General features: G+C 40.8%; 1 protein-coding gene across 1 annotated transcript in view; it reads right to left on the reverse strand.

Annotated features, from left to right (window-relative positions):
• LOC143035717 (kinesin-like protein KIF14) overlaps positions 1-15,322 on the reverse strand; it is a 74,035-nt gene that overhangs the window by 54,781 nt on the left and 3,932 nt on the right. Inside the window, exons 2-7 of the mRNA XM_076202602.1 lie at positions 14,413-14,529; positions 12,653-12,808; positions 10,458-10,736; positions 6,355-6,598; positions 2,895-3,040; positions 397-651 (exon numbers count right to left, since the gene is read on the reverse strand). Of these exons, the coding sequence (XP_076058717.1) occupies positions 397-651; positions 2,895-3,040; positions 6,355-6,598; positions 10,458-10,736; positions 12,653-12,808; positions 14,413-14,528 (1,196 nt within the window). The 5' untranslated portion in view covers position 14,529. The remainder of the gene's footprint in view (positions 1-396; positions 652-2,894; positions 3,041-6,354; positions 6,599-10,457; positions 10,737-12,652; positions 12,809-14,412; positions 14,530-15,322) is intronic.

Consider the following 15,322-nt stretch of genomic DNA (forward strand, 5'->3'; position numbering starts at 1 on the left):
AAGTTGTCCTCTACGATATTTATGAGAACACTATGGTGGCATTCTTCTCAGCCCAACTCTGGGCAATCAGAAAAGAAAGAGGTGGAGCTTTAGAAGTAGTGAAGAATTAATTCAAGAACACCAGAAAGGAGGGACAACAAGAGTATAAAAGCTTCATATCATTCCTACACAAGTACAGAACTAGTATAAAAGCATCATATCATTCCTACATAAGTACAGAATTTTCTATAACAATGATGAATGATGTAAGGCTCTGGCCCACAGGGATGCCTAAAAATAGTTCCTAAAGTGTTGAATGGATATAACCATGCAATCAATAACCCAGTACATTATCAAAAAAGAAGTTACTTTCTTAATAATCTTGAAAAGCTACCCCAGAAAGTACAGAATACTAACCAGTAACTTTTACCAGATCCTGTCTGCCCATATGCAAAGAGGCACACATTATATCCCATGAATGCTCTTTCTAGTAGTGGGTGTGCAATAGTTGTGTAAACTAAATGCTGATCTGCATAGCTTGAGTCCAATGGAGAACATGACCAAAATACATAATCATATGCAAAGGTGTGGTATGTCCCTCCTTCATTCTGCACTCTTATCTCCTGCCCTTCCATCTCAATGATATTGCTAATCTCTGGGGTATCTTGTTCTCTGTAAATGAAAAAAGAAAATCCATACAGTAGTGTTATATACAAATGCAATTAGTCACACAATCTAATGCTGAACTAAATATGCATGTAAACTTGAATTCAGAACACTAAAACCATGCAACTAGAAAGACAAGTGCTAGACATGGATTAGTAATCACTTCATATTTCTAATGCAAAAGGCAGCAGAGAATTCTAAGAGAAAAAGACCACATCTGGTTATACAATAAGAAACATTGATGAATCAATCAATAAATCCATGGCCTTCAGTTCTCCCGAGTAACTGGTAACTGCTGTTGGATGGGCCCATGTCACTCAAGGAAGAAATACTATGCTGCTGCATGGGGATGGTTATGGTAAAACAATGTACGATGAGATGTTGTGTCATCTGTGTGATGGTTGCATCTAGACCACTTTCATTCTGTGTCCAGGCCTTTTCTGTATTAGTACTGTTTTAAGAACTGTACGGTGTCCTGAACTCAGTTTGGACTATCTCAAAGAGCTTTTGTGATCTGGGTATGAATATAGTTTTGTAAGGTTGTATTCATTTTTTTTCCTATGTATTAAGATGAGTGTGTGGAGTGGAGGACTCTAGTATAGAACTGTATGCTAACCATTTTCATGTGGTATTCTCTAGGGAGAATATTGTTTTCTGAGTGTAGGTGTTCTATTAGGGTGGTTTTGGAGCATCTTGTTACTATTCTCAATCCTTTATTTTGTATAGTTTGTACATACACATACCAAGGTCTTTTTCCCCCTTACAAGGGAGGTAGCCAAAGTCAAAATGCATAATTCCACTCCCACCCATTTATCCCCACTCACTCCCACTCACCATCCCTCCCTCCCCCCTTCCTCTTTTCTTGGCTCCTCCTGGACAATGGGTCATCCCTGCATTTTGCCCACTGCCCTGCGTCAGAAGCAGTGTAGCAAGACACAGCACATCCACAGCAAGGCATCTTAATCTATTCAGTGACCCCTTCTCTCTATCCCCTCATGCAGAAAAAGAGAAGATGGGGAGAAATCCCTTTGGGCTGCATCAAATATCATTCACACATAACCACTCCCTAACCCCCCATCCCCCACCCACTCCATTTCATGCATCACAGCATCATCCATACACAACCATTTTCCATTCAACCCTATCTTGTCTTCTCCCTTCCTTCCTCAACAAACAACCCCTTCTTTCTCAATGCACCTTTAACCCCATCCTTCCACCTCATCCTCAGTCGCCCCCTCCTGTTCACTCCTTCCACCTCTGACCTCCACACTTCTTTTACCAATCTTTCCTCACTTATTCTTTTGATGTGTCCAAACCATCCCAATACTCTTTTATCAACCCTTTTCCCCAGCTCCTTTTCCATCCCCACTCTCCTCATTTCTCACTCTATCCTGCCTAGTAACCCCTACCATACTTTTCAGACATTTCATCTCAAACACATTTAAACTCCTGCTCTCTTATGTTCCATGTTTCTGCCCCCACAGAGTGCTGTTGGCACAATCACTCCTTCATACCATCTCTTACCATCCATTCTCAAATGTCTATTTCTCATTAAATTTCTTAATCCCCCCAAGGCATTTACTTGCTTCTCTCAACCTACATTCTACCTCTACCTACACTCCCTTTCCTACCACATGTGCCTTCTAGTATCTAAAACTATCCACTTCCTCCAGCCTCTCTCCCTTAATACTCACTTCCAATTTGCTGCCATTCTCTCCCTTTGTCCATCTCATCACAGTCATGAAGAAAATTTTGACAATTACTTTTTTGCTCGCCTGCATTTTTTTGAGTACAAGGACTGGAACTATAGGTGAGGTAGAGGAATATGCTTGGCATCCATATTTAAATATACTTAGTATCAGTAAAGTGTATGGTGAGACTACTTAATGTGTGTCTCAGGGAAGGAAGTATCCTGGTGGATTGGAGGTGTGCATTATAGGTCCTCTACACATGGGGTAGGAACAAAAATACGAGTATTTGTATCTGCTGTCCAAATCCTTACTTTGAATATTTCTGAACACACAGTTTTAGTTTAAGGTTGCCTCCATGGGGACTGAAGATCATGCATGTGACAAATGTAAGGCCAAGTATTTTTGAGGGGATTTGTCGTGTAGAAGGGGTTGTAAATTCAGTTTGACCATTATGCTTCTTTGATGCACATTTGTCTAAGGGTTAACAGTTAACTGAGGAATTTTCAAGTTAGCCACAAATTAACAAAATGCATTTTACCATAAAGATATTAGTAGTACCTTTTATTCAATGGTCTGACTCTAACTCCAACAGAGACAGCAGAAGTTTCATCTTCCAAAGTAACATCACCATATGAAAAACTTGGGCTGAAGTCTCCATCTGCAGACCTCCGAACACAAATATCTGGTGTTAGCGAGTTCAAGTGCTGCATCAAAGAAAAATGCAAATAAATAAACAAATAAATAATTATACATACATACATATACCAAAGGCTTTTTCCCCCTTACAAGGGAGGTAGCCAAAAAACAAAGGCATAAAAACCGTTCCAACCCATTCCATCCCCAATACACTCCACAAATATATACATATCCAGGGGTTGTTAGATCATTATCAGGTAGAAGGGAAATTGAGAGTGGACAAAAAGTGGAGAAGAAAAGGGGAGAGCAACAGAAAACTGCTGAGAGGAAACAAACTAAAAGAAAAGGATAAGGAGAATGAATGTAAAGAGAAGGTGACAGTAGTGTGGGAAGTGATGAGACAGGAGTAGAAGATGAATGGGTTTGTTTCAAGGAGGAAGATGGTATGTAGGATGATGAGGATGGAAGGGAACAGATGGAGCAGCAGCAATTGGTGTGATGAAGAAGTAAAGGCAGAGGTGGAGGAAAAAAAGCAAGCTTTAGAGAAGTGGTTGCAAAGTAGAACTGAGGAAGCATATGAGATGTACAAAAAAAATGCGCAGAGATGCAAAATGCAACAAGAAAGAGGCAAAGAGGAGAGCAGATGTAAAACAAAGAGAGAGTTTGAAAAGAGAACTTTGAAAAAAAAGTAAAAAAGATGTTTTGAAAGGAATTATAAAGTGAAGGTTGAAGTCTAAGAACACACCCAATTCATAGACAATAAACCCCATTCAATAACATCCAATCACAGCACCTAACAGATGAAGGGTTGTCCCTGTACCCCCACCACCTTACCTGGGTCAAAGATGATACAGTGAGTCAATAGTAGGTCATGGCAGCCATGGCTGGTTTACCCCCACTGCTTCATTACATGTTGACATCTACCTCCCCATCCACTTGAAATACTTTAATAGTACATAGGAGAATATCCCTTCAAGCTGCATCATCCTTTCATCTATTCACAAACTTCCTCTCCCTTGTTCATTGGGCATCCTTAATCCCCTCTCTGACCCCACCACAAGTGTAGTGTCATCAGCAAACAACAATTGGCTCACCTCCCACTTCTCTCCTTTTTCTTTACCTATCGCCAGTCCCCTACCCATTACCCTTACATTTACCTCCTGCACAACCTCATCCATGTACACACTGAACAGATATAGTGACATGACATCATACATACATACATATACCAAGGCTTTTTCCCCCTTCCAAGGGAGGTAGCCAAAAGGGGAAAGGCATAAAAACACTCCCACCCATTTCATCCCTACATACACTCCACACCCCTCCCACCCTCCCTCTCATCTGAGCACCTCCTGGATTACAGGTCATCCCTGCACCCTGCCCACCGCCCTGGGTCAGAAGCAGTGTCGCAAGACACAGCACATCCACAGCAAGGCCGCTTCATTTAATCAGCGACCCCCCCTCTCCGTCCCCCCTTGCATATAAGGAGAGGACGGGGAGAAATCCCTTCGGGCTGCGTCAAAATTTACTCACACATACTACCCCACCCCCCTGCCCATTCCTCCTCATGCAATCACAACATCATCCATATACAACCATTCTCCACTCACCTCTGTCTTCCGTCCTCTCCCTTCCTTCCTCAACAGACATTCCCCTCTTTCCCAAAGCCCCCTTCACCCCATCCATCCACCTCATCCTAGGACGTCCCCTCATGTTCACTCCCTCCACATCTGCCTTCCATACCTCTTTTACTAGTCTTTCTTCACTCATTCTTTCCATGTGTCCAAACCATCCTAATATTCTTTCATCAACCCTATCTCCCAGCTCCTCTTTCACCCCTGTTCTCCTCCTCACCTCCTCATTTCTCACTCTATCCAGCCTAGTAACCCCCACCATACTTCTCAGACACCTCATCTCAAACACATTCAAACTCCTTCTCTCTTCTTCTCTTATGTTCCACGTTTCTGCCCCATACAGTGCTGTTGGCACAATCACTCCTTCATAGTCTCCTCTTCGCATCCATTCCCAAATGTCTATTCCTCATTACACTCTTTAATCCACCAAGGCATTTACTCGCTTCTCTCAATCTACATTCTACCTCCACCTTCACTCCACCTTTTCCTGCTACACTTGCACCCAAGTATCTAAAACTATCCACTTCCTCCAGTCGCTCTCCCTTAATGTTCACTTCCAGTCTACTGCCACTTTCACCCCTTGTACATCTCATCACCTTACTTTTACCCACATTTATCTTTAGCTTTCTTCTATCACATACTCTCCCAAACTCTGCCACCAGCTTCCTCAATCCCTCCTCTCACCCTACCACAAGCGCAGTGTCATCCGCAAACAACAGCTGGCTCACCTCCCACTTTTCTCCATTTTCTTTAACCATCTCCAATCCCTGACCCACTACCCTAGCATTCACCTCTCGCACCACCCCATCCATGTATAAGTTGAACAGCCAGGGCGACATAACGCATCCTTGACGAAGTCCCATGACACAAACCTGAAATAGCCCCACCTTTACCTCAAATTACTCATTCTATTTCCAATTCTAACACAGGCTCTACTAAGTTTGTAAAAACTCTAGACTACCCCAAACAGCTTTCCCCCAATCCCAAAACTCCCTGTCCCTCAATCAATTACTTTCACTTCATGCTAACAAATCCATCTTCTCATACACAAACTGTTAATCTCTTCCCTTTCAGTCTCATTTGAGTCACAATCACATACATTTTGATCCAAATTTTAGAGTTCTGGTTGGAGTTCTCTTCCCAGACCTTCTTATTCTTTGACTTCTTGTAGAATGAACACACAAAGAACAGGATCCCTGGTTCCATCACTCCATCCCACTTTGTCAATTTTTACAACTTGCATTAGAATCAGAGGCACAATTCTTCCCCAACCCCCTACCACAGGGGATAAGAAACTGAAGTCATAGATATAATAAAGGGCAGTTTTATAGGAACAGCATAAAGGGACAGTTGCAGCACATCATTGTTATATGTGTGGCTCTAATCAGTAAAGGCACCCCCCACAATCCCAGTATTAGTAGCATGCTACCATGCAATCACTACTGCATAAGATGTAGTCAATACCTTAGTACATTTCCTACATCATCCAACAAATTCATGCATAGATAAGACATGAAAAATAAATATCTAATTGTTTAACTCAAAATATGGCTGAACAAAATCCATAAATACCTCAACCTAAACCATGTATTACACAGCCTTATTATAACTCTTTACTACATATTTGCCATGCAAAAATAAAATAATATCATTAGTAAATAATGTTGTACAGTCTAAGGGAGATTACTCATTACAAATATCTTTCTTACTAGATAAATTATCATAGGGAAATACAATAGTTCACCTACAAGGTTACTGCGGCGGCCTCTGGATGCACTGGAAACCGGAGTGTTACTGAATACTGGGGATGCGTAATTCATGTGCCGATTGAAACTTGATTTCCGTTTTCGTAATGCTGAGCTTCCTCCTCCTCCAGTAATACCTGTACTATGAGGGGTTTCAATAACAACAGAAACTTTTGTGTGCTGCCCTGAGTTTGGTGTTTCTACTGATGTCCGTACTTTTGTGGTGCCTTGGATACCAGCATCAAATCTGCCACAAATAAAGGTACTTTGTAATATAAAATAGATCATAAGAAAGAAAAAACAATCAAAACATGCACAACAGTTCAAACACAATACAAACCATGTACTAAACCTACATGTAGCTGTACATGGAACCAACACTGGTGCAAATGGTGGTCCCGTGAGAGAATTATGTTAATTATGCCTGTATTCAAAACCCCATGAACACACTCACCTCTAGCTAGGAACTGACACTTGGTCACCAGAAGCCCAGGGTCTCTCTCCATCAACTTTAGCCTCATTTTCTCCACATTTACACAAAAGGACAGCTGATAACCAGCTACAAAACTCCTCCTAGTTCAGCTAAAGGCCAGTGACACAGTTTCACAATAATACAACACAGACAATGGTCCAATGCTTGAAAGATCCATGGGAAGGTCTGAATACAATACCCAGTCCATTACACATACATTTAATCCATCTAAGTTTCTTCCAAATGTATCCAACACATACAAACAAGGCCGTATTAAAGATGAACAATAGAAGGAATATATAGTCTAAATATCTTCACTGATTTCTGTTAAAAAACATGAAAGCCAAACTCAGATGAACCATATTTAAACTCTATAGTGCGAATCAGCCCTACAAAGGAAAAACACATCAGCCCTGTCATGCCACCTTTTAGAACAATGGAATATTTTCTGTAATGATGTAATCAACAAGTTCATAAGGATCAAGGCAAGAGGTGCCATAATTTTGTGTAAATTTTACATTTTGTAGAGATAACCATTACCATTTTCAGAGAATCTTACGGACTTCAACCTTTTTCCAAAATACTGTCACGGAAATTAGGAGTGTGCAGTACAAGCCATTGAGCATCATTTGCCAGAAAATATAGTATCTTACCTTCAAAATCGAAAACTAACAGTGTTAGGATATAAGTTTTTTCATAAGGATAGGGTTGGCAGGAATGGGGGAGGTGTAGCACTTTTCGTTAAAAATACATTAAACTGTATTATCAACAATTCGATTAAGGAAGAGGACTGTACGGAATCTATTTGGGTAGAGATTATAGGCAAGAATAAGAAAGTTATTATTGGCGTCTTGTATAGACCTCCTAACCTCAGCACTGAGCAGACTGATCCCCTGATTCATGAAATTCACAGAGCATCCCAGTACAAAAACGTTGTGATCATGGGAGATTTTAATTATAGAAACATTGACTGGGAAACTTTAATAGGTGATCATGAAGCGAAGAAATTCCTAGATGTGGTGCAGGATAATTTCCTAAAACAAGTGATTACCGATCCTACGAGGGGACAAAATACCTGGACTTAATTTTAACAAATAATGAGCACCAAATTAGCAGCGTAATAGTGGGAGATAGTCTAGGCTCTAGCGATCATCAAGAAATAAGATTTAATGTTATTTGGGAAAAATTAAAAAGTACGAATAACGTTCAAGTACCAGACTTCAGGAAAGCAAACTTTGACAATATAAAAACCTATTTGAAATTGAATACGAAATGCCATACGGACGTTTGGAACATTCTTGGTTCTCGGAGCGGGGCTGAGAGTGAGGTCTGGGTCACGGAGGGTAATATGCATACCTTAGGTCAGGTCAATTGGGGGGCGATTTAAAAGAATTGTATAGCAATCTAACTGATCTAATTATTAATGCACAAAACACATTTATCCCCCTAAAACCAATACGGAAAAATAGTAATACTCCCAAATGGATGACGGACAGATTGAAACATGAGATCGGAATGAAAAGAGGACTTAACGTAAAAATAAAAAACAGGGAATCGCACCTTAGATCAAGATATAACAAAATGGCAAAGCTGGTTAAAAGAAATACACGTTCAGCAAAACGTAATTATGAAATCAAGGTTGCCAGTCAAGCAAACTCCAACCCAAGGGTTTTCTTTCACCTCTATAGAACAAAAAATAAAGAAAGACTAGGACCAATTAAAAACGAAGAAAATGTCATGATAGAATTGGAAGAAAAAATGAGTGAGGAGTTTAACAATTATCTTCTGTCGGTGTTTACTAATGAGAGGTTAGATAAAAGTACCTGACTGTGATCCGATTTTCAGAGGGGATGAAGAAAGTAGTCTATCTAATATCAGCATTAGTAAAGAAGAAGTAGTCAAGCAGATTGACAGACTTATAGCTACAAAATCTCCGGGTCCAGACGAAATTTTAACAAGAATGCTTAAGGAGTGTAAATTTGAAATCTGCGACCAGTTAACTGAAATATTCAATAAATCGGTAGACACTGGTTTTGTTCCAACTGCTTGAAGGCAGGCAAACGTTGTTCCTGTTTTTAAGAAGGGAGATAGATCGTCTATATGCAACTACAGGCCAATCAGTTTGACATCGGTTATAGGAAAAATGCTTGAATCAATAATAGTAAATAGACTCAGAGAACACATCGAAGGGCATAACTTAATTTGTGATTCACAGCATGGTTTCTCCAGGGGTAAGTCATGTGTGACTAATCTTCTATCCTTTTACACTAAAGTATATAAGGCGTCAGATAACAAAGGAAATTACGATGATATTTACCTTGACTTTAGCAAAGCGTTCAACAAGGTACCACACCGGAGACTACTAAATAGTAACAGAAAACAGCGGGTCACCATAAATGGAATAAAATCTAGGTGGGGCAATGTTACTTGTGGGGTCCCCCAGGGCTCGGTTTTGGGTCCCTTATTGTTCATTATGTACATAAACAACTTAGACGATGGGATAAATAGTGATGTTAGTAAGTTTGCGGACGACACTAAAATAGGACGCCTAATTAGGTCAGGAGACGACGCAGAGATTCTGCAGGATGATCTTAATAAATTGTTAACATGGTCGATGAAATGGCAAATGAACTTCAATATCTCTAAGTGTAGCGTGTTAAACGTAGGGCTACACAACCCTGAAAATAGATACAATTTAGATAACACGTTTTTAGAAAAATCTGAGTGCGAGAGGGACTTGGGTGTTCTGGTGAGTCCGGACCTCAAAACTAGGAAGCAGTGCATTAGCGCCAGAAATAAAGCTAACAGAGCATTAGGCTTCATTGCTAGGACGGTAACGAAGTGCAGAGGTAATTATTAAACTCTATCTAGCGATAGTTAGACCCATCCTTAACTATGCGGTACACTTTTGGTCTCCGTCCTACAAAATGGACATCAATTCACTAGAATCAGTACAGAGAAGAATGACCAAAATGATACATGGACTCGGAAATTTGCCTTACAAAGAGAGGCTTAGGCACCTAAACTTACACTCTCTGGAAAGACGTAGAGTGTGGGGTGATCTAATAGAAGTGTTCAAGTGGATCAAAGGCTATAACAAGGGTGATGCAAACAAGGTCATCATAATAAAACAACAGGGCAGGACTCGCAGTAATGGGTATAAACTGGCCAAATTTAGATTTAAGAAGGAAATAGGCAAGAATTGGTTTACTAATAGGGTGGTCGATGAATGGAATCAACTTAGTAACCATGTAGTAAGCGCTGAAACTATCAGTTGTTTTAAAAAACGATTAGACAACTTTATGGATGGGGATGACAGGAGGTGATGGATACGGAGCTGCCTAGTGTAGGCCTTATGGTCTCTTACAGTCTTCTTTATTCTTATGTTATGTCTTATGTTTTTATTTGTACACAAATTTAGTCGAACTTCATATTTTATCTTCTTTCCAAAATTTGTAAAATTATTTCTCACTTTTTTCTTACCTTTGACCTTAAATACTTCCATGATGTCTAGATTATTCCACAATCTGGATTATTAGCATTCAGATGTATCTACTGCATTCACATCTGAGAACTTATATTTTGATGCCATCCATGACAATTAACCTCTGAGATATTAATTTCTCTCACATACCTGTCACAAGAGGATCTAAGACTGCTTCGGCTTGGAGTGGAGGGCCGCAAATTTGATCGTGTGGGGGTGGGTTTTATGAAAGGTCCACTTGATCTTCGGCCTATATCATCTTTCTTGCCAGAATCTGTTTCCTTTTGGCAGGCTTGTCTTCTTTCTTTCTTACATGAGTCAGTCTCCTTCTTAGAAGTTGAGTCTCCATCCTTTTTGTACACATTCCCCTCTTTCTTGCTAAGTTGTCCCTCTTTTTTGCAGGAGTCTGATGCTTTTTGATTTGTATTCCTGAAAATTATTACCAACAATTTATAATACAACTATGATATATATATTCCATTAGAAATTACAATCTTTGGTGCTGACTCCTAAACTTAATACATACAAACAGGCCACAGGCCGTTTGCTTTACCCATTATAAAGGGGTAGCCAAGTCAAAGCACACACCCACTAAAGAAACATTCAAACCCATTTAATGCCCTTTTTACCTCAGTACTAGGATGGATAGAGTGAGAAATGAGGAGGTGAGGATGAGAACGGGGATGGAAAGGGAGTTGGGAGATAGAGTTGATTAAAGAGTATTGTGATGGTTTGGACACATGGAAAGAACTAGAGAAGAAAAGATAGGGCTGAATTGAGAATGGTTGTGTATGGGTGATGCTGTGATGCATGAGGTGGAGTGGGTGGGGGATGAGGGAGTATGTGCGAGAAATAAAGTGACGCAGCCCAAAGGGATTTCTCCCTGTCTTCTCCTTTTCTGTATGAGGGGACAGAGAGGGGAGGTCTCCGATTTAATGAAGCAGCCCTGCTGTGGATGTGCTGTAACTTGCAACACTGCTTCTGACCCTGGGCAATGGGCAATATGGAGAGATGACCCATCATCCAGGTGCCAAGACAAGAGAAAGGGAAGAGGGTGGAGGGGAGTGGAATATGTTAGGGATGGAATGGGTGGGAATGGTTCTATGCCTTTGTTTTTTGGCTACCATCCTTTGTAAGGGGGATAGCATTTGGTTTATGTATGTATGTGGCAGAGCCTGTGTTAGAATCAGAAATGGAGAGAGTAAGTGGTTTGAGGTAAAGGTGGGACTTCACCAGGGACGTGTTATGTCGCCTTGGCTGTTCAATTTATACATGGATGGGGTGCTGCAAGAGGTAAATGCAAGGGTAGTGGGTTGAGGTTTGGAGATGGTTAAAGAAAATGGAGAAAAGTGGGAGATAAGCCACTTGTTCTTTGATGACGACACTGCACTTGTAGCAGGATCAGAGGAGGGATTGAGGAAGTTAGTGACAGAGTTTGGGGGGGGGGGGGTGCAAAGGAAGGAAGTTGAAGATAAATGTGGGGAAATGTAAGGTGATGAGATGTACAAGGGGAGAAAGTGGCAGCAGAATGGAAGTGAGTATTAAAGGAGAGAGACTGGAGGAAGTAGATAGTTCTAGAAACTTGGGTGCAAATGTGGCAAAAAAGGGAGGAGCGGAGGTGGAGGTAGAATGTAGATTGAGAGATGCAAGTAAATGCCTTGGAGGATTAAAAAAATGTAATGAGAAATAGACATTTGGGAATGGATACTAAGAAGAGATTGTATGAAGGAGCGATTGTACCGATAGCACATTATAGGGCAGAAACATGGAACACAAGAGAAAAAGAGGAGTTTAATGTGCCTGAGAAGTATGATAGGGGTTACTAGGATGGATAGGGTGAGAAATGAGAAGGTGATGAGGAGAATGGGGGTGGAAGGAAGTTGGGAGATAGAGTTGATTAAAGAGTATTGGGATGGTTTGGACACATGGAAAGAATGAGTGAAGATAGATTAGTAAAAGAGGTGTGGAAGGCAGAGGTGGAAGGAGTGAACATGAGGGGGTGACCAGGGATGAGATAGATGGATGGGGTAAAAGGGGCTTTGGGAAAGAGGGGAATGTCTTGAGGAAGGAGGGTGAGGACAAAAGATAGGGGTGAATGGAGAATGGTTGTGTATGGCTGATACTGTGATGCATGAGGTGGAGTGGGTGGGGGATGGGGGGTGAGGGAGTATGTATGAAAAATAAATGGACACAGCCTGAAGGGATTTCTCTCCGTCCTCTCCAATTCTGCATAAGGGGATAGAGATGAATGACGTATAGCTCTAGTCTATATGGGTACCCAAAACATTCCCTAAAATATAAACTGCATGCCATCAATACCCCAGTATGGGGCTTTAGCAACTTACCGTGGAGTAAGCCCTGGAGAACTTTTGTATCTTGTAATGACTGGGGTTCTATTTGCACTTTTTTCTATTGTAATTCTTGAACTGACTGGAGTGATGTGGATTTCACTCTTTTCATTGTGTCGACTTGCTGACAGCGGCTTTCCTACTCCTGGTGTCCTGCAAAAGGTTTATGTAAGCAAAATGGAAACAAAGTTATAACTTTTGGTACTGACAAAGATATAAATAGTAATCAAGCAAGTTAAAATCATGCTTCAATATACATTTTGCACAAGTGCAATCAACCAATCATTCTGTTATCCCTGATCTCTCTTGCAAAAGAGGCAAGGCCTTCAGGTAACTGGCAACAGCTAACAGGTGCATTCACAAGTCACTCAGGGAAGATATTTTGTGTTGTTGTCTAGGGATTGTTAGTATGGGGCATTGTAGCATGAGGTGTTCTGTGTCCTCTGTGTGGTGGTTATATCTGGGAGAGTTTGAAGATGCGGCTAGGCCTTTTCTGTGTTGGTATTAATTCAAACCTGGATGGTGTCCTGAATACAAGTGTGCCAGGATGATTCTTTTTGTGTGGGTGTTTTGTGTGGTACAGGTGGTAAATTGTTAGATATGTTTGAGTAGTATGATTTTTTCCCATTCTGCTGGTGGTGCTTGATGAGTATGAGGTGTTAAGGGTTCTAACACAGAACTGTATTCTTGTCATTTACATGTGGTATTCTATAAGGATCATTTTTATTTCTATATGCAGGTGTCCAATTGGAGTGGTTTTGGTGCACCTTGTTATAACTTAGTGCTCTGCTCTGTTATGTTTGTAAGTTGTTTGTGTTCATCATGTTGATTATTGGGAACAATGCTGTAGAGGCATAGTTGATGGTGCAATACATGTGGAGTGTCTGACACAGAAAGGAACAGTTATAGTAGAATGGTTAGTAGATACTTTATGATGTGCCTAATGGAAAGAAGTACATGTATAGTTCCACTATGTATAGGTTCATTGTTAAGTGTAGTTAGTAAAGTGCATGGGATGGTGTTCAGGAGATTAGGAGGGAAATAGAAGAGCTAGGATGAGCAGTGTCAATTAATTCATTTGCTACTGCTGATCATAAAACAAGTTCTTCAAGGCAGATTCAAGCTCCACACCCCTCACCACACCCCTCAAAAGAGAAGCAAGAATTTCACTAGTACACCTGTATTCAGGTCACCATCAAGCACTATGATAGTGCCACCAAAGAATAGGCTTGACTACAGAAACAAAAGTTTTTATACAAGTAGTTGAGCTTGTGAGGGTCAGAAACTGAGAGTATTTTGGAGTGAAGGTGGGGCTGTGCCAAGGTTGTGAAATGTCACCTTGGTTGTTCAGTGTGGACATGGATAACATGGTGAAGGAGGCAAACACAAGAGTGTGAGGCAGAGTTTTGGAATTGATGAGTGAGAGTGAAGGAAAGTGAAGGTAGAGCCAGTTATTGGCTGCAAATGACATTGCACTTGTGGCTGGATCTATGCAAAGACCATGATGTATAATCAACTACAGCAACGTATTTGTGGATAATGCAAAGATCGTAAGATTGAAAACAATGGAGAAGACTAAAAGAGAGAGAGAGAGAGAGAGAGAGAGAGAGAGAGAGAGAGAGAGAGAGAGAGAGAGAGAGAGAGAGAGAGAGAGAGAGAGAGAGAGAGAGAGAGAGAGAGAGAGAGAGAGAGAGAGAGGAGAGAGAGAGAGAGAGAGAGAGAGAGAGAGAGAGAGAGAGAGAGAGAGAGAAACATACCTTGCTCTAACAGGAGTTGAACCATCATTTTCTGCATCTGAATCTCGGTTTAGGCTTCCTGAAAATCTTGACTTGTTCCCATTACTGGAATTCCGAAGAGGAGGCCGAGTACTCATTCTGTATAAAAACAAAGGGAAAAATTTACATATATAAAATCAATCAATAAATGAAAGTAATGGACATACAAATATAAATAAAATTACTACTGGCTATCAAGAATTGACAATGATCTCATTTTCCTGACTTAATGAATTATCTAATGCAAAGTGTTGTTGGCATACATAATTGTGCACAATGCCGTTTTCCATATTGTGTTGTATAATATGAGGTGAATGTCGTTTTCCATATTGTGTTGTATAATATGAGGTGAAGTGTTACATCCTCCATAGATATGTAATATGGTCATCCAGATGCCTCCGGTAAATTAGAAGAGCTGGACGATTGCCACATCTCAGCCCGGTCAGGTGGACTCTGTCTTTTCAAGGGAGGGAGGATTTAGAGGTATAGATATAAGGGGGTCTGGCATGCAGCAGTGTGTAGTCTTTCAGTTTGTTGATGGAGCAGTGAGTGATATGATTATGGATATGCTTCTGGAGGTATGTGTCTGGTGGTTGTGAAAGAGAAGAGAATGTGTGTGTTATAGATACCCCTTCTCTCCCTTGTCCTCTCTTCACTTGTTGATGGAGCAGTGAGTGATATGATTATGGATATGCTTCTGGAGGTATGTGTCTGGTGGTTGTGAAAGAGAAGAGAATGTGTGTGTTATAGATACCCCTTCTCTCCCTTGTCCTCTCTTCACTCTTGACACCCTCCCAACTATACTCCTAAACTCAAATTCACCCCTCCCTTTCAGCTTAATGTCACTCAGTGCCAACACATCCTTCTTCCTTCTTACAAACATATTCCCTAT

The sequence above is a fragment of the Oratosquilla oratoria genome, chromosome 19, assembly GCF_046742065.1.
Source record: "Oratosquilla oratoria isolate Oo_2021 chromosome 19, ASM4674206v1, whole genome shotgun sequence".
Classification (NCBI taxonomy): Eukaryota; Metazoa; Arthropoda; class Malacostraca; order Stomatopoda; family Squillidae; genus Oratosquilla; species Oratosquilla oratoria.